Source organism: Hippoglossus stenolepis, chromosome 6, assembly GCF_022539355.2.
Source record: "Hippoglossus stenolepis isolate QCI-W04-F060 chromosome 6, HSTE1.2, whole genome shotgun sequence".
Lineage (NCBI taxonomy): Eukaryota > Metazoa > Chordata > Actinopteri > Pleuronectiformes > Pleuronectidae > Hippoglossus > Hippoglossus stenolepis.
The window spans coordinates 6267580-6294019 of record NC_061488.1 but is presented as its reverse complement, the minus strand read 5'-3'; the positions used below and the strand labels follow the sequence as shown (position 1 = coordinate 6294019).

Below are 26440 nucleotides of genomic sequence, written 5' to 3'. Positions count from 1 at the left end.
CTGTTTACTTTTACCCAGGCCACGCCCTCTGCTAGCAACTTGTGGCTAGCTCGGCTACAGGGAAGCAGCAGCTGCGCGGTTCCGCTCCTTCAGACACCGACACGAGTCCGACACTGTCCGTCCGCTCCCCAACTCCGGTGAGTAAACTCCGGTCCGACACCGGGCCCGCTCCCACCGGACGACCAGTAACCACACCGCCGCGTTCATGGTGGTTTTATTTAACGTGTTTATTATCGGTTTCCCCACCCGTACCCAAGCTAGGCGTCGGGGGACAGGGGGGGCTGCTAGCTTTTGTTGTGCTGTTGACGTAGACGCTCCCGCATCGCATCGCTTCGTCGGAAAAACAAAAACTGCTTTTGCGTCGGTTTCATTGAAAGAGCGCGACGAGGTGGAAGCTGTGTCATGTGTGCGTGGTGTTAACGTGTGAAACTCCTACAACACGCCGCTAACACGTCAAGCTAAAGGCTGCAGTGGGGGTTTAAACGGATGTCGAGTCCATTCAATTTTTTTTCGCGTTCGGGGCTAACTCGACGTTTCTGTAGCGAGCGAAGCTAGCGATGCCCTCCACGTTATAACGCGGAGTCTGGATACGTTCACGTTCGCGGTGTTTCCCCGGTGAGGTGCGTGCTGGTTTGCTCATGGGCTTCAGGGTAGTCGAGGCTAAGCTGCCTCACGACAACACAAAACCCACATCCTCAGACATGATCCGAGTTTAACACGTGATTCAACTCTCAACAATATGAAATGTACGCGAGATGAGGAGCTTTTTTATTATTTTATTTTGATGAAGACAGCCTGAAACCTGGGTCGAGTAATTGGTTTGTAATTCAAGACAAACTCGGTGTGAAGGGAACCAGATCGAGACAAGGAGAAAGTTACGTGATTTAAAAATGTGAAATCAAAGCTAAAAGAGTATTGAGCTTCTAGAGTATTAAATATACTGTTCTATATCATATAATACACTAGTTATACTATATTACAATATGTCTTTATTTTGTATTTATTGAATCATTTGCTTTGTTAATTAATGTCTTGTGAAAGATTGGGCAGATTATATAAGATTATTCTTCCTTCTGCCCCTTTTCATTCAAGATGTGAGATTTTGTGTTTGCGTTTAAATAGTTTTGTTTGGTCGATGAATGAAATGTTAGAAAATGTTAATATTCATATATTTTCCTTCTTTCCTCTTTTGGGCTTTTGTGTGTGTGTGTAACTAAGTGAATAGTTTATTGTGGTTACTATCTTTTTTACGGTGCATGATATCACTTCTCTTCCGGATGTATTTCCTTGAGTTTAGATTTGTTTTTACTAGTGGTGCATGTGTAAAATCACGTGTTTGGAAAAAAAAAAAAGTCTGCGTTTAATGGGGGAGGTGGTGTTTGTTTGCTCTTTCGGAAAAGGTCCCTTCGCAGTGCTTCCCTCATTTCCTCTCCATTCTTTGAAAAGTGGTGGCCCCCGCTGCTAGAGAGTTGCTTGTGGTGAGAATACTTTAAAAACAGTACAAAAAAACATTTCATTCATCATGAGCGTATTATTCAGCCCATTCCTTCGACAGGTGCACTGCAACACGACTGTCCAATTATCATAATCCCACAGCAGATAATATCTGATTTCGCTCGCAGTGGAACCGAGGCGGGATGAGCCCAGTGTTCAGCCGGGCTCTTACAAACCAAATCACCGCCGGCATCTTCAAAAATGCCCACAGGAAACACTGCCCTTTGTCTTCGCATCTAATCCTCATCCTGAAAGCAAAAGTAAACAGTGGAAAAGCTCACCAACAACCGCCTGTTTGGATTAGATAGGTTGTAGTTTCAGAAGAACCGGAACTCAGTTTTAACCGTATAAGTCATAACTTGTCTTTGAATGTCACATCGCTGCAGCTGGAGGAGTTAATGGCTACCATGTTGTTTTCATAGATTACTGAACGTTATATCATCTGTATTTGGTTTGTTACTAACTGTTAGTGGAGCGTTGGTTGTGACTTTATCTGAGTGTATACAGTAATGCTCAATCTTATCGTCTGTCAGATGCAGCCTAAATGTTGACGTTGACTCTCAGTGGTGCCTCAGTGACTGATCGATTTAACAGATTGATTTCAGTTTGTAAATCTGACAGTAGGGTAACTCTCAAAAGTAAAGATGTTGTCACTGAGTCTATGTGGTCAGTTTAACTCAGGCTTTGTGTGTTGGTTTCCATCTGTGCACATTATTTGTTTGCCCACTTTGTTTACCTTTTATTTATGCTGCTTAGCTTTCAGTCTCAAACGCTCTCAACCTGTATACATAATAGTCTACTTGTGCATTGTACTACCTGCCACGGCCGTTTATTGCACCACCTGGTTAATGGTAAATTGTTCCAGAAGGAAGATATGTTTGCACATAAACACAGACCCAGGGCCCCTGTGTTTACAGTAGTCATGGCAGCACTCAGTTATTCAACAAATAGACCTGTGCTTGTTCCTCTCCCACTTGTAGAGGAGAATGTTTGTCTTGGTGGGTAGGGTGATAACCGTGCAGTTCTTAACTTTTAGTGCTACGGTCTGTTCCATACAGCACAGTTACTCTCACATAGTGAATAACTGCATTATTAGATCATTACGGCGACTTTAGAATTCTGTCCTCAGGGTATGGTGCTTGTAATTACTTGTTAAGTGATAGTTTTGTCAGAAAGTTACGCTGTATTGTGTTCGTGTTCTTCCTGGATTTCCTCATATTGTTCTGCTCTATCCAGCTGTTTTTCATTTACACGCGTTTCCTTTTTTCTCAGGTCAGTGAAGTCCAGATGCATGAGTCTGGGTCAGAACCAACAAGCCACACCATTCCAAGTCAGACAGAGAACGAGAGTCGTACTGAGAATGAGAGTCGACTGAGCAGCAGCCTGTCTCCTCCTCCAGAGGCACCAAGGGTCAGTCTCCTAGTTGCAGCTTTCTCACTCACCAGCCTTGGTTTCAAACATTTTTATTCACAAAATAAGAAATGAATTTAATGTTGAGTCTTTGCATATTCCACAAAAACATATCATGGCGTATAATGTGTAATTCAACATGAAATTAATCTGCAACACTTTTGATGGTTTATACATTTTTTGGGTCATTCTCCAAACAAGATGCCAAACATTTCCTGTTTGCAGCATTTCAATTGTGCAAATTTGCTGATTTCCTATTTGCAGTTGAACTGTTGGTCCAAAACAATCTTAGGAAGACTCAGTCGTGGGCTCGAAAATTAAAATGGGCACTTTTGTCTTTTTTCCTGGGACACACATTAAGCCATTCGACACTAACAGCTTCTCAGTTGTGGGGATTTGCTGGTTAAGTGAATGTTTTTCGGGTTTTCATTTGTTTTTGTTGGATAAAATAAGCAATTATACAATGTCACTGTGGTTTGGTATTGGCTAAATGATTAATCGGATTGATTGGCTCATTCGCAGATTATACATTTTTTGTGGCAGCCTTGAAATTATTCTGTTCAGAAAAGCCACTTTTACCACTGTGCAGTTTCTTTATTACAGCACCATACTGCTTTATAGGGGCATGTGTAAATATTTGTTCACAATGCTACGTAAGTGTTGCTTCTAACACATCTGCTCTCACTTCCCTTTAGTGTGAATCACAATTAGATATGCTACATTTGATTTTATACTCAGCCGGTCTTGTCTCCAAACACCATATATTTTCAGTCTCTTCAAACATAAGATTTAGAAGGTGATACTGAACCAAGGGCAGACAGCTTACTGATGTTTGAGAATTTAAGCCCCCTTAGTTGTTTTTCTGCGCGTCAAGGTATCGCTGAACCTCTCAGTTCGTCTGTCTCAATTTCTCTGAAGCTCAGTGTTTCCTATTTATGCTGGAGGGGACCACAGGAGTGGGGGGAGGTTGCACTGAGGTTTGGAGGGGGAGGCAGAGCACTAACTCCTGCTGGGCAGAGCGATCTGCGTTTTATTCTTAAGTTTGTTTACACCCTTGTCATGTGGGTTAGAGGGGCTCTGTTAGAATGCAAAGCAGCACACTATTGCTGAGAAGCCATATATATATCATTTTAAGGCAGACTTGTGAATGTAGATTGTCATGTTTGTCCAAGTCGGCCGATCATGATCCGGTTTAAACATTTTGCTTCTGTAAAATATCTATGTTGTTGCTAGATTTAATATCTTATCTTATTAAAGATAACAAGTATAACTGCTTTTGCAAATTGTCCCTCTCTTTTGACTCAGGCCACACCCATCAGGCCACATTAGCAAGTATTAAATCTCATAAGAAGGAACATATTGTGTTTGTTTTTCAGCCAGTTTTCAGTGTTTCTATTTGCTGTCAGTCATCTCAGAGTTCACAAGACCAGTCTTGCGGGAACAGATCTGTGTTTACACTCAGTTGCTCGCTGGTATGACTTTCAACAAAAACAACAACAGAAGATGTTTGGACTTGCTGGCTGCCATGGCAACGGGGATTAGGCAAAGGCTGTTGTTGTGTTGATGGTGTCCACAGAAAAATAGAGGGGCCAACTGGCTCTGTCTGTGGGAGAGACCTATTTTCAATGCTTTGGTGGCCACCTCTGCAGCATTGAATTTCACAAGAAAGGACAAACCAGGAGGCAGTCGTCTGTTATTGTTAGCCCAGAGCCTGTGTGAAATTCACTGTCAGTTTGTTTACCCGTTTCAAAACAAGCCCCAGCCTCAGAAAGAAATGTTTGTTTGTGGATCAGGCCTTAATTAAAATACGAATCTCAAGTTCTGTTTTCGTAAACAGGCCCTGTATGCTTTTTTATTCATTATTTATATCTCTGTGCAATTTTGATTACTCTGTTTATGTTTACAGTAAACATCCCTTGAGCTGTGAGGCTTGACAGTGAGGGGGGGAGGGTGTGGTAATTGCTGCATTCCGAGCAGAGGAGGATGTTGTTGTTGTTTTTGTGGCACTGGTTGTTGTTTTGCTGGAGCTCTAATTCCCCTAAGCCACCCAGAGTTGTTGTTGTTGTTGTTGTTGATGTTTATTTCATTTTTAGCTGAAAAATTGCAGTCAGGCTCATTTTTGCTAGACTGACCAGTGAAGTGGAACAGATAAATAAGCAGAACTCTGAGTTTATAGTGGTATAAATCATTTTCTGAAGTAGGGCAAGAGGGATAGGAGTAGAGCTACAATGATTTTTTTGATTAATCAATTAGTTGAACTGTATTGATAGAGGGAAAATAATGTAAGTCATTTATAGATGTACAAATGCATTTGAAGATGTAAGAAATTATGGCTGTTATCAACTATTTAACTATTTTTATGAAATGTTATACACAAATCAAATCAGGAAAGTTAGGGAAATTAAAATCATGTGTTGACAATTACTGCAAATGTATGTTTGCAGTTGTTGTTTTGCTGTTTTTAGCTATTTTCCATTTGCCTTTTTATATGAATACAGTGTATTAAACACCCATGTAAACCACCTTCGTACCCTACCTACTACCATATTGTGATATTTATGAGGCTGAGTCCTTAAGAGTTTCTCTCCTCTATATCAGAGCATATGGGCTGACATTGCAGTTCAGTGTGAGAACAGACTCTGTAGTGAGAGAGCTCTTTTAAGGTCCAAGTCCTTATCTAATAATATAAATCCCTGTTAGAAATTGTGTTAAATGTACAGATATGACCATGGAATCCGTTAACAGCTGAAATGTGGCTGTTTTTTCATAATCCCCCGCCATGATTGAAGAGAGATGGTCTCTCATTTACGTGTAAATGCACTGATTGTTTTTCCGGGGATGGAATGTATGGGATGTAAGTGGCACGCACACATATGCTCACATCCAGGACAGCCTACATATGTTGCATTTTTGGTCACTGGGGTGTTTGTGTCACAGACGTTGCATCCACAGTGTTTTCCTCCTCTTCTGTGGTAAAGATTCTAATTCACTCTTCTATTCTGCTATGCTTTTTTTGGGGGGGGATGATGCAGGTTCCCGTGTCATTGTCGGTGATGACCCCACCAGCAGAGGCGCCACAGCAGCTTCAGCAGACCCCACAGCAACAGATCCTCAGTCCTCAGCAGCTCCAAGCTCTGCTCCAGCAGCAGAAAGCACTCATGTTACACCAGGTAATGTATTTTTCAAGTCGTGTGTGTATTTTAGTTCACGCTGGTTTTAATGTCACTAAATGGACATTTTCACCCAACATTTCTGCAGCAACAAATTCAGGAGGTCTTCAAGAACCAGCAAGAGCAGCTAAATATGCAGTTGCTGCAACAGAAGAATGCTGGGATTGTTAGCCAAGAGGTAACATTAATTCATTACAGCATTATTTTTATCACTTCATGAATATTTGATCATTATATAAATATTTAGTATGCAACAATGCTAATCAATTCCTACTGAGTCCTTCTCAGCTCAGTTGCACTAAAGGTTAATGGATGGAATTCTTTAGACAGCAAATACTGTAATTATTATCATCAGGGTTAGGGTTAGTATCTTTTCCTCTCCTCTCCTGCTTTGAGTTTATTCTTCTAAGATGCGTCATGTTGCTCTGTTCCACCTCCAACACCTGCAGCCTCACGTACTTTAGTGCACACTCAAGTCCCAGCAATGAACTTATGTAGTTTTTGTCCATTTAGATGAAAACGGAATTTTATAATAAACTGAATAAACAGTGAGCTTGTTTTCTTCTCTAAATAGCATCGTAAGCTCATTGATTGACGGCCCCTGACAAAGGCACATTTTCAAACCTACAACACATGTCCAGTGTGATGTTTAATGGCTCAGTACATGTTCTGTTATCTCATCAAGCTATGTTTGATATGGAAAACAGAAATGGAAGTTCACTCTGTCGTTTCTCCTGTCACAGCTCACAGCTCAGCAGATCGCCATCCAGCAGCAGCTCCTTCAAATGCAGCAGCAACATCTCCTCAACCTGCAGAGGCAAGGCCTGCTGTCTGTCCTTCCCACCAGCCCCTGCACAGCTCCAGGTAATCTGTCCTAAAGTTGTTTTTACTTTCAGGTTCAATGGTTGTAGGGTCTTGTTTGTCTTCAGCTCACTTAAAGTAAACACTGCAAATGTGAACGTGCCGTTTCAGGCTCTGAGAATGGTAGCATCCTGTCTCCTAGTGGAGACACCAGAGAGTCCTCCGGTCATCAATCTACCTCCAATGGTCATCACAGTCTCCTGAAGAGAAGAGAAAGGTGCTTTAACGTATACATAGAAAATGTATCTGTCAATTTACCTTTATTTCATGTATAAACTGATGAAGCCCTGTCAGCTTCATCATGGTCGACTATTTTATTTGTTGCAGTGGGACAATGGATGAAAACACACAAAATAGCCATCCTCTGTATGGAAATGGAATGTGCAAATGGCCAGGCTGTGAGACGGTGTTCGGAGACTTTCAGGCTTTTCTCAAGTGAGTAGTCAAACATTGCTTATTCACATCTGTCTGGACGTGCATTGACACGAATGAAGTATATATATATATATATATATATATATATATATATATATATATAAGGAAGAAATGCACATACAGAGTGACAAATTAAAGGAAAACCCTAAAAAGGGAGAATCAAGATGACATAGGGCACAAGGGTTCGCTGAATGGTTCAATGAGTATGAAAATGGTTTGAATCATATGCTATGAACTTAGTTGTCACCAGATCTAAACCCTATTGAAAACCAATGGGAGATTTTGGCCTGATGTGTCAGACAGCGCTCTGTGCAAGTTGTCCTGACAGCTGCTGGTGGTTTAACACCCTACTGGGACACTTTATGTTGGTTTTCCTTTAATTTGTCACCTCTGTGTATGTTCGTGTATTTTGCACATAGGGTTTAATTATCACATTGGAGCTAAAAAAAAAAATTTAAATCGTGAATACGTTTCTTCCTATCTACTGGTACCACAGCTGCACAGTGGTTTCCCTAAAGCATGTCATGATTTTAAACCTTTTCTGCAGACATTTGAACAATGAACATATACTGGACGACAAGAGTACAGCACAGTGTCGTGTCCAGATGCAAGTGGTTCAGCAGCTGGAATTGCAGGTATAAATTTGATTTATTTTCTTCAAGCTAATCCTTTGATGTTTCTTTTTTAACTCAAACAAGTGGGACAATTAACAGCAATTCACTTTTATAAATGGAAGTATCCAGTCCTTTTCTATTAACTACTGAAAAATAAGTTTTCTAAAAAACTCCAGGGAAAGTGAATGTTTCCTAAATGTGTTTTCACACCAGCCGTGGAAGCAGAAGTGATGTCTTGAGATAATTGCACTTCTCAGGATGCCAGAAACAAACTCATTCCCACACTGAATGTCATTTCATCATTAAACACAAGCCGTGAATTCACTGACTCTCAACTTCTATTCCGGTCCTCTCATCTCACACAGTTGAAGAAGGACAAAGAGCGACTGCAAGCTATGATGGCTCATCTCAAGTCCTCCGAACCCAAACCCGCAGTGCAGCCTGTAAGTACCTGCCACGGTTGTTTCCTTCAATTAAGATAAATATTGTTTTGCTCGCACTTAAAGTGACGTTTTCCTGACTCGGCTACTTTGTGTTTTCAGGTGAATCTCTTGTCTAACGTGTCCTTCTCCCAGGCAACATTGCCCAAAGGCCTTCCTCATATGAGCCTGTCTCAGAGCGCCACAGTGCCATCCACACCCCTGACACCACTCTCTGAATCCCCTTCAGTCCTCACTCCTAATAGCATGTTCACTGGGACCCCTGTACGGAGGCGGTACAGCCGCTCAGTGAGCCAAGGTAACGGTGAGATCACGACTAACAACTTTCAAAAATACATTTTAATCGCTGGTATGAACTGAAACATGATTTTGGTGAGATGCACATACATGTTAATTTAATTTTCTCTTTTAGAATTATTTTAATCTAATTAAATATTAGTTTCTTTCATAATTGGAAATGGTTCTTCTATGTTTCCAGTCCATTCTGTCTGTGCATATGTATAAACAATGCTTGTAAATGTTTTTCCACAGATATAATTGATAACAAGGAGTTCTACTTGAGCACAGAAGTTAGACCTCCATTCACATATGCCTCTCTCATAAGACAGGTAACGTTTACCTTCCTCATTCGGCACAGCCACAATGAATTAATTCACATTTGTGGCAGATCCACATGTTTTATCGTTTACAGTAAATCTTACACGCTCTTCATCTCTTTCAGGCAATATACGAATCACCCCGGAACCAGCTGACGTTAAATGAAATCTACAACTGGTTCACAAGAAACTTTGCATATTTCAGGCGCAACGCAGCTACTTGGAAGGTACGAACCTGTGAAATGTCCTTGGATATGAAAATGTGACACAGGAAAAGTGTTTTGTTGTGTTTCAATGCAACTAGGTTGATGCTAATTTAGTACTTCAGATGTGCACTGCTCCTAATTTAATTCCTTTCCTTCATCATCTTCTAGAACGCCGTCAGACACAATCTCAGCCTCCATAAATGCTTTGTACGTTTGGAGAACGTGAAGGGAGCCGTGTGGACGGTAGATGAAATCGAGTTCCACAGAAGACGGCCCCAGAAGACGGCTGGTAGCGGGTACGTGGACGTGTTTTCAGATAGAAGTCACTCTCCTGGCAGTATTTCACCTCGTAGTCGAGTCTCGGAATAGTTCGGGCGAAGCAATGTGTGAAACATGATTTTGTGCGAAACAAAATAGAGCCACCTCCTGTGTGTTTGCTGTTTGCACAAACCTGCAAGTCACACTTAGACTTTGACACAACTGTGACCTCCCCCCTTGATACACCGCTATCAGTCGATCATTGAAAATATCATGTGATGATTTTGTTTTCTCATGCCTTAGTTACAAGACTCAAAACACTTACCTTGTGTGGATTTCAAACAAACAGACCTGGAATCCCTGCGTCACAGTGTACACAGCCATTTGAGGGCAGCAGTAACGGTGCACTTAATAATATTGTTGTTGTTGAAACTATGCGAAACTGGAAAGATGACTTGAATATTGGCCAGTGTGATGAGAACTGCCTAAATGACCGAAACCACATTTGAGAAAAAACTATTTTACTTTTTAGTTTGGCTAACATGAAGGAGGTGGGTTTATGACTTATACCGCAGCCAGCCACCAGGGGGGAATCAAGATGATTAGACTTCCCCTCTGTGGAGCTGTCATGTCTTTGTATACAGTCTGTGTACCAGCTCTGAAGTATGATGTGGCTGTTATCTCAGGTGTCAACACATAGACCTAACTTGTTATATTGTGTTTGTGCACTAACAGATCTCTGCTGAAGAACTCTCAGAGCCGTCAGAGCTTAGCTCATCAGGTAAGAGCACATCTGTTTTTATCACGTTTGATTATAAATCAATATAAATGAAGGTGAAAAAATGGCTCCAGCTACATATGAAAACTGAGGATGTTGCTGTTTCGTTTCAGAGCGGCGGTCTAGACAACTCTCACTACAGTTCAGCCTCCATGGGCAGCATCCCACTGCACTCCCTGCCTCATGTGCTCCAAGAGCAGATGAATGGAGCCCTGGCTAATGGATCAGGATATCACAGTGACAGCAGTGCCACACAGTCCCCCCCACAAGCTTTGTAAGTGTCACCTCCAGCTCTGCAGTGTATTTGACCCCGTTCGGATCTGGTGTTCACATCCATCCTGACTGATGGTGGTCAACGCTAAATTCAGGATCGAACGAACAAAACCGCATCCTCAATCCTTCCTGAGATCTGATCGCTGACCACAGTCGGAGGTGGTCAGAGACGCATGCAGCCACATACTTTCTGCAGTGTGAAGTTACACTAATGCCTCCTGGGTCACAGCTGACGTCCTCTGACTTCCTGCAGTTTCCCAATGTATCAAACATATATTTACGCCACAACCACATGACCACCTCATAATGTCTGATACTTAAATTGGTAAAATCCTTCAAAGCACAGCTAGACCAGATTCATTCCACCTCTCCTGACTCTCTGCATGTAGAGCAGGAGAAGTGAGATCCAATCACAAGTGCCACAGGAGACACATGCAGGACACATTTAATTGTCAGGTGTGAACAGACGCTGTCCACTTGCGATCAGGTCTCTCAGGACGGATGTTAACACCAGGTCTGAACTGGGCCTTTGACTAAATTATGGTTTAATATGCATATATATGATCACAAATCCTGATTGTGTGTGTGTTTTCTTTTTTTATGGAACCAGCATTAAAGAGGAGCAGGAGGATGAGGAGATATGTGACCATTATCCCTACGAATCTCCGGAGAGCACGGACGAGCACGGCCACAGCCCCGAGATGAACCAGGAAGAAGACAGCAGCAGCCTCGTGAGGCACAACCTCCATCTGGATCGCATGCCTTCCCTCTGACCGCGAGGGCCGAGTCCTCCGCTGCAAGTTCTCACTCACCGCCTGTGTGACTTTGTATTCCAAAAAAAACAAAAAACAGCTTCATCTACATAACCAAACCACTCTGTTCTTTGGGACTTTTTTCCCCCGTATATAGATATATAAATCTATATATATCTGCCTTTCTTATTTTCGTTCTCAATCTAGTTCTTAATTCTTTCTGTACAGTAGAGTGATATCACACAAATTGTCTTTTCATGATTTTTTTCTTATTTTATATATATCTGTACACAAAAGGACCACGAAGAGCAGAGAAGCCAAAGCAAAGGGAACATCGATAATTAGCACTTCAACCATGAAAAGAAATCTCCCCTCCTCGTAGCTACTTTAATGCTGAGCAGGGGGCCACACTACCTGATTTTTATTTTAGTAGTCACAATATTTAAAATGTAGAGGAAGTAAAGAAAATGCTCACTGCCAACGTGATCTGATATATTTGTATTTAAAGTATAATCGATTGATCAAAAGAATACGTAACTCCTCTATGCTTGTTGGTTTTTCTTAACCCCTTCCATGAACATTGTTAAAAATTAGCTCTGACGGAGCTTGTAAAAGTAGATTCTATAGATTTACCATCATTGTAAACCGATGCATCTCTATGAATAATAAATTCATCATGATAAATGTGAACTTGTGTCTTTTTATCTACATTTACGATTGTAGTCAGTAATGAAGTTGTGGTCTGTTGATGTTTGTTTCTTGACCTGATAGCAGCCCCACTTCTCTCTGTCAACGGTAATGACTTCTTAATGGAAGGTAATGGAACAAAGAAAATGTTCCGTGTGGCGAACTTTCCGCTGTGCTATGTCTATTTTAACATCCTATAAATTCACCTCTGTGCTTTCAGCAGATGTCGTTAGAAAAAAATGATTGCATCACGAAAAGCTCAGATTGAAGATAACACACGGCTCCAGGATCCTTTTTCTCGTTGTCCCACAGAACCCAGGTGTTTGATAAGTGGCTCTGGTTCGACCCTGCGTCGATAAAATGCCCTAATTGAGTGGATCTTCTGGGCATCGCAGATTTGTAGTTGTGCTTCGTGACTGGCAAGTATTGATCGACGTGGAGTGTGCTCACAATGCGGGTGTGTGCATGATGATGGGACGTACTTGAGCTCAACCTCCGAGGGATTACAGTGTTGCAGAGGCTTCGCTTTACGCCGTTGTATTGTTAACCAGCACGGGTAATATTTACAGCAAATTAATCTGCAGGATTATTCTTGTTTTTTTAACCAGGTTATTTTTTTTGGTGCTTCTTGCATGATTCTTCTATATTTAACTAAAAAACAGGATGTTGCATGAATGTTTTATTCTCTGACAAATGTTAGTCTTTAGTTAGCGTTTCTCTTCTCACCACTTTGTCCTGCACAAGATGACAACTCCGTCAAAGCCTCCTGTGGATGATCAGGATTATATCAAGCTTGAGGAACTGGGAGACCGTGTTTCTGATGGTAGGTCGTTCAGTTTGCTCTGTTTCTCACTAGAATGCGTCATGTGGTCCCTGACCAGTGTTAACAGGAGGGTTTAGACCCAGATGAATAAAATCTAATCTTATCTCTTCTGGCTAAAGTTTTACGAGGCAAATCTTATACACTTCACATTTCACCTCCCTGACTAAATGTTGATTTTATCCTGACTGATACAAAGCAATGCAGTACGATGCAATACAAAAATCATTGATAAAAAATAATTCACAAATGGTTTCAGTATTTATTGTTACTAATATTAAAATGTATTTTATATAATAATCAGTGCAGAAAAGATCAGCATTTATGTTGAAATCTTACAAAAGAAATTGTGTTTATTTTCTTGATTGAAATGTGATAGTATTTGCATTTTTTTATTTTTCTTTATATACTTATTCATCGTAAAGTTTATAGGTAAACTAAAAAAATCTATATCTATCTAACTGCCTCATACATGAAAACAAGAAACAATGATTGAATGTAAAACCTGCCAATTGAAATTTTATATTATCAGTAACACTATTATTCTTATCAGTAATAAGTACTGCTGTACCAGTTACTACTATCATAAATAAATACTGCAGTACTGATTATTATTATCATCAGTAATACTTTGTGCATCTCAAATCAACATTCATCTATTTCCTGCTTCTTCCCTTCAAAGGCAGTGACCTCAAACCAGTGACTGGCAGTCCTCCCAGAGAGACCACGGGGATGTTCGCTGCTCACCGCAGACCAAGCACCACCTCCGAGCGAGAGCTGGACAAGCCGGAGGCCGAGCCCTGCTCCCATGATGCCCTGGGGGGCAGTGAACTGGGCGGCTCCAGCTGCTCCATGTGTTCGGACAAGTTTAAGAGCAGCAGCAGCCATTTGTCATCAGATGATTCCTACCAGCCCGGAACTGGAGGTACTGTTAACTGCTCGAAGGGAGAGCAGCTGATGCAGTTGAACAGAAAATACCATGAGACATAATTCATTAACAACACTATCAAATCTTGATCTGTGCACCAGATGACACTTTCAGAGATTTTCACTTCCTACTGAGAATCTAACATCTTTCTTTTGACCTTTTCCTCCTCTGCTCCCCCCACGTCACCACCACCAGACGACTGTGCAGCTCTCCTGCTCTCCTGTCTGTACTGTCGTTTCCACGAGTTAATGGCCCTGCTACCGGATACCTGCGAGAGGGCAGTGAGCCGCTGTTTTCCCTCGTACAAATACATCATGGCGGCCAGCGAGTGGGACGAGCAGGGACAGGGCTGCTGCGGCCACAAGCTGGAGCTGGACTGTAACTTCTTTGACTCCTGTAAGGACGCAGGCGACCTGGTGGAGCTGGCCATGGAGATATCAGAGGTGTGCTACCGCTGAAACCTTCACCTCTGACCTGCACGATGAGTTCCCTTCCAAATAAAATCACCACATTGTACATTTATTTAAAATCATACTGCACAACTGATATTTACTTCACTCTCCCATCTTTCCCATGCTGCATATCCACTATAGAGTCAGACTCAGTAGAGCTCACACCTCCGCCAAGGCCCAAGAGAGAGAACAACATTTAAATTCACTAGATCCAGGTTATTGTTTGGATCTGCACCGAATTGCACACACTCATAAATATCATTCCCCTAAAAAACTAAACAAATATTGTGATGGTGTCACTTTGGACTTTGTTATTCAGCAGATTCATCCATATTGAAAATCATCATTAGTTGCAGTCCTATGCAAAATATCCCAAAATGAGCTTTTTAATGCATGACTAGTAATAATCTAATGTAATAGTATAACGGTCAGGACATGTTTCTGCATGATTGAGTACTTTAACATTTCCCTGTCTATGCCTGCAGTGTCGTACTTGTTTTTTACAGTGTGGTATTAATACTTTTACTGACTGGCGGGTTTGTTTCTGTGGGTGTGTGAGAGAACCGGCACGTCACAGAAAAGTTCATTTAATAAGGGACAGGTTACTTAAGTCAGCTGTAACGTGTGACTAGACACGCATATCATCTTCCATCCCATCAGATAACCTCCCTTTTCAGCACTGAACAAGAGAGAGAGCTCGGGTGAGAATTCCATGTTTCTTATATCAGTAAATCAGTTATAGTTTTTATAGATAAAGTCTTGAAAGCCACATATCTCCTACAAATTAGACCAATACTTATGAATTAGTCTTGTCCCTCAGTTGTAAGGTTTTGGATAAAAGCATCGGCCAAATAAGTCAGTGTAACTGTATGATTCCCTATAGGTACAGTACAATACAATATATAATAAAATACAATATATTATTCCTCCGATTAAATTCACTTCCAAGTCTGTTAAAAACAAGAACATTATTTTTTACCTGAGCTTTGCTTCAACTTTACTCCAACATTAGCCTCCTCGTTTGTCTTTAAACGAGGAGCCCCCCCGGTCACACCTTCTCCGCTGACCTTTTACATGTACACTATCCTCTTCATGTCACTCCACAAAGTAGGCTGAGGACATTGGGCAGAGCCGGGAGTTTCAGGGATCATGCTTTCACCTAACGACTGCAGCCGCTCACCACAGACCAGGTTTGATCTGGTGCAGGTGAACGGTGCATGGACCAGACAGACAGAGCAGAGGCAGGGGGCAGAGGGAAAGTTAAGTCATGCTAAAATGTAAGTACTGGATTTAAAGGGATTCATGTCATGTATTTAAATGATTATTGTGATTTGATATGAGAAATGATACTGGATTGTATATGTTTAATGGCAAATTAATTATTATTATCAATAATAATATAATAAAACTACATTTATAATTGGTCCTTGTTCATTTTTTCCTCTGTATGCTTCTCGGTCACATGTTCATGTTCTCAATGATCCACTGGGGGAGGTCGAATACTTTTCTATTTCAGGCTGAGGTCACTTACATGTACAATCTGTACAACAGCTGTGGGAATAGAATTCTAAATATCGAGTCTCATGATGAAAACCTTTTCCTTATGGACAGGTTTAGTGTTTTCACGTGTTTTTCTTTTTGTTTTCCCCTCTGTGCTGGTTTGAGGAGGCCAGGGTTCATTTAGATATTTATATGCACCAGTCAGGATTAAGCAAACGTTTGAATTCGACAACATCTCGACCAATTTTAACCACAAACAAAACCCACACAGTCTTAATGAAGTATAACTTGGTTTTTCAGTATCAGATAATCTCTCAGAATCAAGTGTCCTGTACGTTGTAAGTTTTACTCAAGTGTTTCCAGTTTGTCTCCTGTGGAGTGTTCTTGCAAAACATCAACAGTTATATTAACATTTAATAATTTCTTCATTACTCACAAAAACAAATTGGGTGTATCCCAGAGGCCTGAAAATGTGCATTGAATGCACTTATGGTGAGACACTCACTCTGATTGGACGTATGAGTGCAAAGGCTCATGGGACTTTTAAGTGCTCTAGTTAAATGTAGCTGTATTAGTCATAGTTTAATAATCTCGTGTCAATGTTCTGACCTGGTTCATGCTTATGTGTTCAGTTTTCACAGCATACTTTAATAGTGCATGAATATGGTCATGTTTATTAGTGTGTATTATAAAATCCGCAGAGTCAAATTAAGCTGTTAAATAAATGTATTCGGGTAGAGAGCATGAATAAATAATAGCATAAAATGGAAATAATGTAGTAAAAGTACCTCAAATCTGACTCAGTTACTTTCCACCACTTGTATGATGTTAGTTTTGTGTGAGCAACGACAAAACACAGAATCAAACTTTGAACCAAAGCTAATTACCTTTTCATTTTTTTTTCTTCCTTTTGCTGCTTTATCGTAAATTATCTTCAGCCATGAGAAGAAGTCCGAACACGGAGTTTCCTGGACAGTGATCAGCCCGATAGTGTTCACCTACAGAGTCATTCAGTGCCAAAACCTCCTGGATCCCAGAAATGACACTTTGCTGTGGGGTCATTTAGGAGACGAGGAGCTGAAAGGGGCCGCAGGAAACTCCAAACCTGTGAAACGATTTATCGTCATCGATGAAACGGTCCATCGTCTGTACGGCTCTCAGGTGGTCAGCTACTTTGAGTCCAGGGACATCGTGTGTAAGATCCTCCCTCTGCCCACCACTGAGGAGAACAAGTGCATGGAGTTAGTGACCAAGATCCTGGAGGAGGTTCATGAGTTTGGTCTCGACCGGCGCTCCGAGCCAATCATAGCCATCGGCGGTGGGGTTTGTCTGGACGTGGTGGGCCTGGCGGCTTCTCTCTACCGCCGGAGGACTCCGTACATCCGGGTGCCGACCACCGTGCTCGCTTACGTGGACGCCAGTGTGGGGGCAAAAACAGGGGTCAACTTCGCCAGCGGGAAAAACAAGCTGGGAAGTTACGTCCCGCCGGTGGCAACGTTCTTAGATCGCTCGTTTTTCCCAACTCTTCCGATGCGTCAGATCAGCAATGGGATGGCAGAGATGTTAAAGGTTGTTGTTGCTTCATCATTGAGGATTGAAAAAAGAGTGATTCTCCTGATCGTCTTGCATGTGGAGACCAAGTGTGTCAAACTAACCTCCTGATAACTGATGTTAAATCCACAGCCAGTGGCCTCTGTCACATTTGATTCACATAAGCTTTGAAGCCTCTGTCAATAACCTTTTTAAACATTAGAAATATGTCCAAAATCAAGTCAACCCTGTTTTTTCCTGACCGAGAGGAACTTATTCACGCATCAATCAATCAATCAATCAATCAAATTTGATTGATGTAGCCAATATTCACAAATCACAATGTCTCTCATTGGAATAAAACACGTTTACAAAATAACAACTGAAGACAGTGTCTGAATGTCAGAAGTATTTATACAAGAAGAAAGTCTGACAGAGATGAAGGACGCAGTAAAGAAATTGTATTTATAACGCTATTGCCAGAAATATTATACATGGACAGGAATATTGTATATCTAAGAAATCAAATTGTATTTATAACCCATAGTCGCCTGGGGAAGAAGTCAGCAACATGTATCGATGAGACATTTACATGATGAAGAGGAAGAGGAGGAAAGAGAAGCTCCGTGTCTCTTTTTAGATCATTGATCAAAACATATTTTCTAGGAAACACTTTCAATGCCTGATTTTCTAACCGGTTTTAATGGATGTTGTTTGTTTTTGTTTTTGTTTTGTGTTGTTTTGTTTCGATGCATTTTGTGACCTTGTTTTAAATTATACAGAAAGATGCTGAGGTGCTATAGAAATAAAGTTTTATATCATTATTATTATCGTAACCATTTTTCAAATCACAGTAAATGTTTGCAGAATAACTTCCTGATTCTTAGGCCGATAGTTGCTGTTGTTGCTGGAATGGTGGGGAAATACATATGGTGATGATAGAATTATGTCGTTCTGCATGGTCGTTCCTCTGCAAGCAGAAACCAACTTTCTTATTGTTTCTCTTCCATTTGTCTCCATTTAACTGCTGTAACTGGTCCATTTGCCCTCAGATGGCCCTGATGAAGCACCTGGGCCTGTTCCAGCTGCTGGAGGCCGAGGGCCGGAGGCTGCTGGACACCAAGCTGCAGTCGGACGGCACCAACAGCTCCGAACACGAAGACAGTGCCGCGGCATCCACCCGAATCGCCATAGAAACCATGCTGGAGGAACTGGCTCCCAACTTATGGGAGGATGATTTGGACCGGTTGGTGGATTTTGGTCACCTCGTCAGCCCCGAATTAGAAATGGTCAAACAGTAGCTTCTGTTATGTTTCTGTTTTTTTATTCCCTGGACCGGTCTGGATTGAGAATTATACAAATCCCTGTTATTTCTGACAGAGAGTTTTACCAGCGCTGCTTCATGGGGAGGCGGTCAACATCGACATGTCCTTCATGGTGTATGTGGCCCACCAGAGGGGGCTGCTGACAGCAGATGAGAAGCACCGCATCATCCGGTGCATGCTGGGACTGGAGCTGCCCGTGTGGCACCAGGACTGCACTCTGGTCCTGATACACAAATCCCTGCAGGAGCGTTTGAGGCACTCTGCTGGTTCCCTGAGGATTCCTCTTCCCACAGGACTAGGACAAGCAGGTAGAATAACAGACCATAAACCCCATCTGACAACAATCTGCTGCCCTGAGTAAAATACTAACCAGACAAAATGTATCTCTGAGATCAAAAATGTTAATTAACCCTTTTCTGATTTTGACAGAAATCTTCCACGACATGATTGAGGAGAATATCCTCAGCCAAGCCTACGAGAAGTGGACCGATGAGCTCGCTCCCTCTGGGAACAAACACAGCACATGTTGAAATACATCCACTTGTTTAGCATCTATGAGCAATGAATGTTTATTAAATGGATCATTTCAAACTATAATGTAGCTGTAAATGTATCTGCCTCATTGCTAATGATTCATACGAGAACCCACACGTCCTCCTGTAAAACATACTGGTAATAATATGAAATATATCTCCGTAAAAAATGCAATTGTTGATCAATCAATACCTTAAAATGTGCTTATATCTACTTAATAGTATGTTTTAAACCTTTAGTACAACATAGACTGTGCAAAAAGATGGACGACGCGTCTCCTCTTACTCCCGAAATGACGCCATCTTGTGCATTTGGAGCCCGAGTCTGCACAGTAGCGATCAGGGGATGAAGCCGTGGTGGTGACGTCCCATTGATGCACGTGCTCGACCAATCAGGAGTCAGTCTCAGCTGTCAGTCATGATGTTTCACCCCATTTAATAGCATTAAATGTCTAATTAGATCCAAGCTTACTGGAAAAATTAACACTTGATCAAACCTACAATGACAGAAATCATCTTTACTCTAGTTTGGTCCATGGCCCATCCACTAACACGGAGGAGGCAGGGTTTACTTATCTTTAAAAAAAAAAGTCAATGGTTCTAAATGCCTGGTGCGAATAATGAGATCTCAAGTGCTGTGGAAGAAAAACACGAGCTCCACCAACCTTCAAATAAAACTTTTAATATTTTTCACGACATCGTTTCCACATCGAGTACCAACGAGTTTGAGTTCACTAATCTGAAACAGTAACAATTGCTACATTCATCTCATATAAACTGTAACAATAAGAACAGTAGCATCATCAGCAGAGAACGTGTTTGCATGAACCACAGGGATGAGAACAAGCACAGGTCCGACATAAGATAACATGGTTCTTCATTAGTGGTTTACCCATAATGTTTTTACCATCATAATAATTAACAGTTGGGATATTCATGGAGAAATCAGTCATATAGCGATGGCTTTGAATAATCTGCCGTCACTATGTGTGTCACGCTGATGTTCAGTCACATTTCAGGGTTTGGATGATTTATCAGTTTCCATTAGATTATAGAGCTGATCTGGGTTCAGTCAAAGGGCAAAGTTACAGGTCTGGGTGTGTTGCAGTGTTAAGGCTCGGTACCTGGGACTGGTGTGATCGTAAAGGGCCACTTAAATAAATCAACATGTCTCCAGAGCTTTCAGGTTCATCAGTGCTGCCTGTGTCAGATGTGACACATAACATTGTTATCACGTGACTGCAGATCCACATTAAGGTCATTTGATGAAGACGCCTGAAAGCTCAGGGATAAGTAACTAAGTGGATCTCCAGTTGAGATTATTGCTTCCACTCTCACACTGCTTGATTGCCATCATGTTGTATTGCTTTTTTTTTTTACTTACGAAGCAGAAACACAGAAACAAAGGTGCTTCAGCTCAGCGGTTTATATCTGTTCATGTCTTTTATATAAACTTTGATTTTTGGCAACACATTTTTTGGCAGTTATCACCTTGAACTACATTCGTACTAGTCTCAAAATGAATATTCAGTACAACTTTGAAAAAAAACAAAAACACTTTCTTCAGAGTAGAGCTTGACCTTCACAAGGAAAACACAAAATGCACAAACAAAAATATAAAGAGCTCCAAATGTTTCTGTATTGAACTAAGAGGAGATTGTGAAATAAATAATCATAAAGTAAAGGACTAATTGAAATTATGTCCTTGTGGCAATTGTTAATGTTTTTACAATAAATCCTGTGAGTGATGAGACTGAGCCAAATGTCTAATCCATCCAACAGTTATCAAATCCAGGAATTAGTATAATAGCACTCGATCCAACAATTGCTCATTGAATTCAGTCTGGACATTTAAAATGATTTTGTTGCAGTTTAAAAAAATATTTTTAAATAAATGATCTAACTTCAAGCATTGCTCTGACATGTTGTTTCATCATTCTTATTTTCATATCAACGTTTCCCCTGATCAAAAGCTTTCATGACACTATGATATGAAATAAAAACAGACTTTTGAAAAAAAAGGCACTTTAAAATAAACATTTCTTTACTTAATAAATAAAACTGCTGCTGCTGCTATGGGAATAAGAATGATAAAATAACAATCAGCAGTAATCAATGGTCATAACTTAAGAATTTAGAGGTTTAATTGCATATTTTACTCTCTTTACTCTTACGAGGATTCATTTCACAATGCTCCACTTGTTTATTTTCTACTCAACACTTTGGTCTTGTGTTTTTTTTTTTTGTGTGTCGTATGCTGTATTGCTCTCTAAGGCATAACTCAGCGGTTTAGTCCGCGAAGCACCTAACAACAAAACAAACATCCACACAAAGTTGCATCATCAGGGTAAAATAAACGACTGTAAGGCACTTAAATTAATTCAGAAAAGATCATCACTTTGATACTGTTTTAGACTAATTCACGAGGAGATCACGTTGTGGAGGCGTGACGCTGCTCGACAGGCACAACTTCAGCCTGTTGCATAGTTGGAGGCTGTGCTGTAACAGGGCTCTCGACGAGCCGCAGGTATTTGTTAACGAAGGCGAATAAAAGCGAACGTTTGAAAACAAGTCGCTCAAACGTCCAACAACAACCACACACCAGGAAGAATATACAATCTCATACAATATTGTGTTTGCCTTTGAAAAAGAAAAGCCCAAAATACAATAGTTAGTTTATGCTTAGATACAAAAAAAAAAAAAAAACGTTTCAGTTTACAGAGGTCATTCCAGTGTTTTTGACAATGTCATGCATTTCATACAAAATCCCAAAGCGGTCTCCTTATACTCCGTTGCAATATAAATGTTCACATAATGGAAAAAAAAAAAGAGTTAAAAACAACATACTGAATGTGAAATGTCATCGCAGTGGTGTAAAAACAAAAAAAACAAAACAATAATTTAGGAAATGAATGGACCATTATAAAAACTAAGAATCAACACGTATGACGATTGTTTACTGTGTGTACTGAAATAGCATCAACTTCCACCAGCTCTGTTCGTCTGATTCCTACAGACAAGAGTATAATATAAAAGAAAACGGAACTGATTCATCTTTAATAAATCAATCACATATTAAATATTTGTAGAATAATGTAAAAACATTCAGATCTGTAGAGTGAATTCGATGCTTGTGTCCTTCATTTTGACAGGAGCGAAGATTCTACACGTTTTATTGTAGAAAAGATTCTTTACTTATATATTTTTTGGAGTATTTCAGTAGTTTTGGCAGTGAGGAATGTTTTGGTGATATATGTGGTGCACACTGCCGGGTCACTCAGCACTGGGCGGTGAGGCAGGTGTTGGTGAAACTTGACCTTTCTCTATCGTTACTGGATCATTGTGCATCATCTCGACATCATAACACTGAATAAAAGCGTAAGATTAACTCTCACCGACGCTGATTTTGTTCATTTTAATTATCAAAAAAAGGAGATGTTTATATTTTGGTGCTTTTATTTCATTAGGCTCTTTTAAAAGCCTTATTATAAATATTTTTTTAAAAAGGGGAATGTGTACATAAAGGTATATAAAGTCCTGTTTACATAGATACATAAATAAGATCAAATCTACAAAGGATTAATATTTGTCAAGGAAGACATTTCAACTGGAAGACTGACGGAGACTCAGCTAACAGCCAAAAACATGTGCATAGCAATACAACATCGATGTCTACACATCTCAATAAGGCATCAGCACATTCAAGTTCAATCTAAGACACAAGGAGTGTAAAGCACTATAGTAATAAATAGACTTTTGTTTTCTTCTATTATTGCTAATGATTTTAAAAAGCAGTGTTCATCTCACCACAAAAATATCTACACGTCTGACCATGATTTATAACTTCCCTAGATTCTTTGGAATCAATAGAAATAAACATAATCTAGCGTCTATCCAAAGATAAATGCATATATATATATATATATATTTGTTTTTTAAATACAAAAACATCTACTTTTGTACCTCATTGTCAACAAAGTATTGATTAAAAGCAAACAGACTTTAAAACCAGTCTCTGAAATCAAGGGCTGAAAAGACAAAGATGTAACAAAACAAAACAAACCCTAACAAAATGAAAAAAGATTCAACGCATGTAAACACGGGCGGGAGGAAAACAAAAAAAAACGAAAACCCAAAATGAGACAAAGAGGAGAGCGAGTCCAGCAGCTGAGAGCGAGTGAGCTACTGACTGGAACATGTGCAGCAGGAGGATGTTGTTGGAGATGCAGGTGAGCTGTCTTCCAGGAGGGGGTGCTAACAGCACTCCTCGTTCTCATCCATGCTCACACTGCTCTTGCGGCTGCTGTGATTCGACGTGTCCGGGGAGACGGACGAGAGCAAAGGGTCCCCGCCTCTCACCGGCGACTGGTTGTCTTCCATGAGGATGTCGTTGAGTTTGGAGCCGGGCTTGCCCTGAACGCTGTAGTGGCCGTCCGGGTAGTTGGAGTGGCCTTCGCTCAGCTCCAGGGCGCCGGGCGGCTCGGGGGTGCAGGCCGGGTGGTGTTGGTGGTGTGGGTGGAACGTGTACAGGTCCTGGGGGCAGTCCTCCAGGGAGGCCTCCATCTTGATGCCCCGGGGCCCCAGGTCGGCGGTGCAGAGGGTGGAGGACACGATGCTGAGGCCGTGAGCCCGGGCCTGCATCTCTAACTCCTGCAAACCCCCAAACACACATTTAACTCTCTGTCATAACATCTCCCAGGATCCTCGGCTCTTTAAACTACTTTACAAGGTCAAACCATCATTACATCTGATTCTGTTTGACACAATTTGTCCTTTTTATCTCTTTATTCTATTCTTTTTACGATCTTATTTTGCTTGACATTCGTTTCAAATTGTGCTTTCAGATTTTAAATTCATTTCTTTAAATCTTTTACCTGTTCAGCACATGGAATCTACCTCTGTGTATGAAATGTGCTTTAGAAGTAAAACTGCTGTTTGACTTCGCCCGGTCAGGAATCGTTTATTTCCACTGACGTGACTGCGGCTCGTAAAAATCCCTTTCTCTTTTTTCCACTGATTTTGCAACGCGCTGCTCTAATTCATTACTGCATAACAAATCCACAATGTGACCCATCAATCAAGGCCTGCCGAGCTGAATCACACTGATACTCGTGGTGAATCAGTTACAAGATAATGCTTTGAAATACACTGCTGTGCAAATTAGTGCCTCTGCTCCTTCTCCCAGAAATTTGACACATTTCCAGAAAGTGTACTTTTGTTTTCTAATGGTGGGGGGGGATCAATTTGTTTTAGGTGAGGTGGGCTGAAAGATGACCCCCTCTCTAACTCAATACACACACTGTCTGCTTCCTTTTAATTTAATGATAAATGTATGGTTCTGTCACATGGTCTCCGAGTCTGTTTGTCTGCGTCAATACAAAATTTATGTTTGTTCATAAAGTAAAACATTGATTTCCGGTTATCAAAACAAGATATTTAATGAATACCTGGAATTTCAAATGATAAAATACATTCAACTCAGCCATGCATGAAATTAGATAGAAAATGAATACGGGTCATTTTTTACCCATGTTGTGCGTTAGAAGGGTAGTGATACAAAAGTTATTTTTATCTCAAAAGAAAGAAAGGAAAAATTTAAGTAAGAATTTGTGATGATCAAAAACAAGTTAATTGAGGAATACCTGAAATACTGAACGACGAAATTAATTTACTGCAAAGATACAGAAAACTAAAACCTGAGCCGGGTCCCTTTTGACCCCATGTTGTGTATCAAAGGGTAAAAGCTGTTCTTTACCTGTATCCTCAGCATCAGATGTCTGTTGGCATGTTCAAGCTTCTTCTGCCGAATCTCCAGCTCCTTTGCCCTCAGCTGCTCTCGCTGCATCCTCCTGATGTAGTCCACCGATGCCTTCAGGATGGTTCCTTTGTTCCAGCGCATGTCCCTGCAAATCACAGAGGAGCCATTATCCTCACATCCTATAATCACAGTTTTGATGTCAGACATTAAGATACTGTAGGGTGGATGTTGTGAACTGGTATGACTTTGCCCTATGGTGTGGGTTCTGTATGTGCGTTGCTAAATAGTAGATTTGCCTGTGAATCATTTTGTTATACAGTATGAAGCAGTGTGGGATCATGGGAGCTGTCGTCTTTACCACCATTGCCAATGAAAATGTATATGACCCGGATGAGGAGAAGTAAAAGTAAACGTTTATCCATGTTACGCAGCAAACGCCAACGAAAAATCACGATCCATTATGCCTGACCAGTACAAACAGCTAACTGGCTAACTGGCTAGCAGTGGGTTTTGCGTTGTTTGCCCCAGACGTTATAGCAGAGTTGGACAAAGGTGACCAAAATGAAACATCCTTGAATACCATACCATGGGTTTGAACGTTGTTGGAAACAGTTTGGATAATGCAAGTACACAAGTATACAATATATATATAACACAGGCCAAGTAATGAAGTGTTGTTATATACAGTATATTATATTCTTACGAGGACCCGTCACAATGCAGGCTTTGTTTTACGCGGAAACAGTTCAAATAATGCTGTCAAAGTGTGTGGTGCGCACATTTGGGAATCAGAGGCGTGACGTGTGACAAAACGGCGTGTGCATCCGTTTCGCCACGCCGGCTCTCCTTTTTTTACACAGACGTCAATCCGGCTCTGTGACTAACACTGAATGGAGAAACAACTACGCCAACTCATCGCACCTTTTGTACAGAACAGTGCAACCTTCCCACCTAAATGGGGGCTGAGGAAGTGGCTGCACGCAATGGGGGGGAGGAAGAGTTAAAAAAAGACCAGAGCGACTTCCCTCATGAGGAGTTTGGGTTCAAAAAGTGACACAACAAACTATAAGCTACAAATCACGACAGTGTTTTTAAGAAGGACAAATATATCATCGCTTCAAACAAGTTAAATATTCTGCCCAGCCCTACATGAAGCAGTCCTTCCTCCTCTTCAGCCCGTTCAGTTTAAAACAAGACCAGAATAATGAGGACACAGATTTGAATCAGTCACTGGTTCCTTGCACGACTCACTGCTCATTAAGAAATGTATGCATGCAAAGTCAAGGGTTTGCAGGCAGAAATCAATCTTTACTGGACTTACTGGGAAACAATCCCGGTTTTAGACCAGTTTCTTGTTCGCAAACAGTACTCGGGGGCGAGGTCGTCACATACGGGGTCAAACGGCTTCGTTCCCCCGTCACAAGATCGTAGTCTACTATTGGAATCAACGCAGACTTTGCATTGTTTGTAAATTCGCGATTATTCAGTAAGTTGGATCTGGTTGGTGATCTTTCACGTTATTCAAATCTTTACATTGAGGAATAAAGCAGCTTGAAAACCCTGTGTGGTGTCACTGCTGCTGTTTCTCACTGGAACACGTGTCCTGGTTTCTTTAGAAGG

The 26440-nt window shown here is 41.0% G+C and overlaps 4 protein-coding genes across 8 annotated transcripts in view; 3 read left to right on the top strand and 1 right to left on the bottom strand.

Moving 5' to 3' along the window:
- Positions 1 to 11977, top strand: LOC118111384 (forkhead box protein P1-B). 2 transcript variants are annotated; one of them, XM_035159938.2, is made up of 16 exons: positions 1 to 137; positions 2767 to 2904; positions 5937 to 6074; positions 6163 to 6252; positions 6818 to 6938; positions 7047 to 7152; positions 7263 to 7370; positions 7918 to 8005; positions 8350 to 8427; positions 8527 to 8722; positions 8956 to 9032; positions 9146 to 9247; positions 9395 to 9522; positions 10220 to 10265; positions 10376 to 10536; positions 11146 to 11977. In XM_035159938.2, the coding sequence occupies exons 2-16, from the start codon at positions 2782 to 2784 to the stop codon at positions 11306 to 11308; spliced, it is 1725 nt and encodes a 574-aa protein (XP_035015829.1). In that variant the 5' UTR covers positions 1 to 137; positions 2767 to 2781; the 3' UTR covers positions 11309 to 11977. The 2 variants fall into 2 exon arrangements, with proteins under 2 accessions (XP_035015829.1, XP_035015823.1); XM_035159932.2 differs by having other exon boundaries at positions 8527 to 8728.
- Positions 11978 to 12079: 102 nt separating this feature from the next.
- LOC118111388 (myoD family inhibitor domain-containing protein 2-like) lies at positions 12080 to 15134 on the top strand. The gene is made up of 3 exons (XM_035159944.2): positions 12080 to 12797; positions 13477 to 13719; positions 13918 to 15134. Exons 1-3 carry the CDS (start codon positions 12719 to 12721, stop codon positions 14178 to 14180), a joined length of 585 nt encoding a protein of 194 aa, XP_035015835.1. The 5' UTR covers positions 12080 to 12718; the 3' UTR covers positions 14181 to 15134.
- An 85-nt stretch (positions 15135 to 15219) lies between these two features.
- LOC118111387 (2-epi-5-epi-valiolone synthase) lies at positions 15220 to 20983 on the top strand. Its single transcript, XM_035159943.2, has 5 exons — positions 15220 to 15451; positions 16613 to 17243; positions 18257 to 18493; positions 18585 to 18837; positions 18959 to 20983. Exons 1-5 carry the CDS (start codon positions 15324 to 15326, stop codon positions 19057 to 19059), a joined length of 1350 nt encoding a protein of 449 aa, XP_035015834.2. The 5' UTR covers positions 15220 to 15323; the 3' UTR covers positions 19060 to 20983.
- The window catches only part of LOC118111385 (microphthalmia-associated transcription factor), a 34060-nt gene continuing 27348 nt past the window's right edge, over positions 19729 to 26440 (bottom strand). For all 4 annotated transcript variants that reach the window (XM_035159939.2, XM_035159940.2, XM_035159942.2 and 1 more), the window contains 2 exons: positions 24818 to 24965; positions 19729 to 23712 (listed from right to left, as the gene is read on the bottom strand). In XM_035159939.2, the coding sequence (XP_035015830.1) occupies positions 23317 to 23712; positions 24818 to 24965 (544 nt within the window). In that variant the 3' untranslated portion in view covers positions 19729 to 23316. The remainder of the gene's footprint in view (positions 23713 to 24817; positions 24966 to 26440) is intronic.

Coding starts and splice junctions, on each gene's coding strand:
- LOC118111384 (XM_035159932.2), top strand. CDS start 2,782: ATGCATGAGTCTGGGTCAGAACCAACAAGCCACACCATTCCAAGTCAG. Junction 6,939..7,046: donor CAGCCCCTGCACAGCTCCAG/GTAATCTGTCCT, acceptor GTGCCGTTTCAG/GCTCTGAGAATGGTAGCATC. Junction 7,371..7,917: donor GACTTTCAGGCTTTTCTCAA/GTGAGTAGTCAA, acceptor CCTTTTCTGCAG/ACATTTGAACAATGAACATA.
- LOC118111388 (XM_035159944.2), top strand. CDS start 12,719: ATGACAACTCCGTCAAAGCCTCCTGTGGATGATCAGGATTATATCAAG. Junction 12,798..13,476: donor GGGAGACCGTGTTTCTGATG/GTAGGTCGTTCA, acceptor TTCCCTTCAAAG/GCAGTGACCTCAAACCAGTG. Junction 13,720..13,917: donor CTACCAGCCCGGAACTGGAG/GTACTGTTAACT, acceptor CACCACCACCAG/ACGACTGTGCAGCTCTCCTG.
- LOC118111387 (XM_035159943.2), top strand. CDS start 15,324: ATGCTTTCACCTAACGACTGCAGCCGCTCACCACAGACCAGGTTTGAT. Junction 17,244..18,256: donor GGATGGCAGAGATGTTAAAG/GTTGTTGTTGCT, acceptor ATTTGCCCTCAG/ATGGCCCTGATGAAGCACCT. Junction 18,494..18,584: donor TCAGCCCCGAATTAGAAATG/GTCAAACAGTAG, acceptor TATTTCTGACAG/AGAGTTTTACCAGCGCTGCT.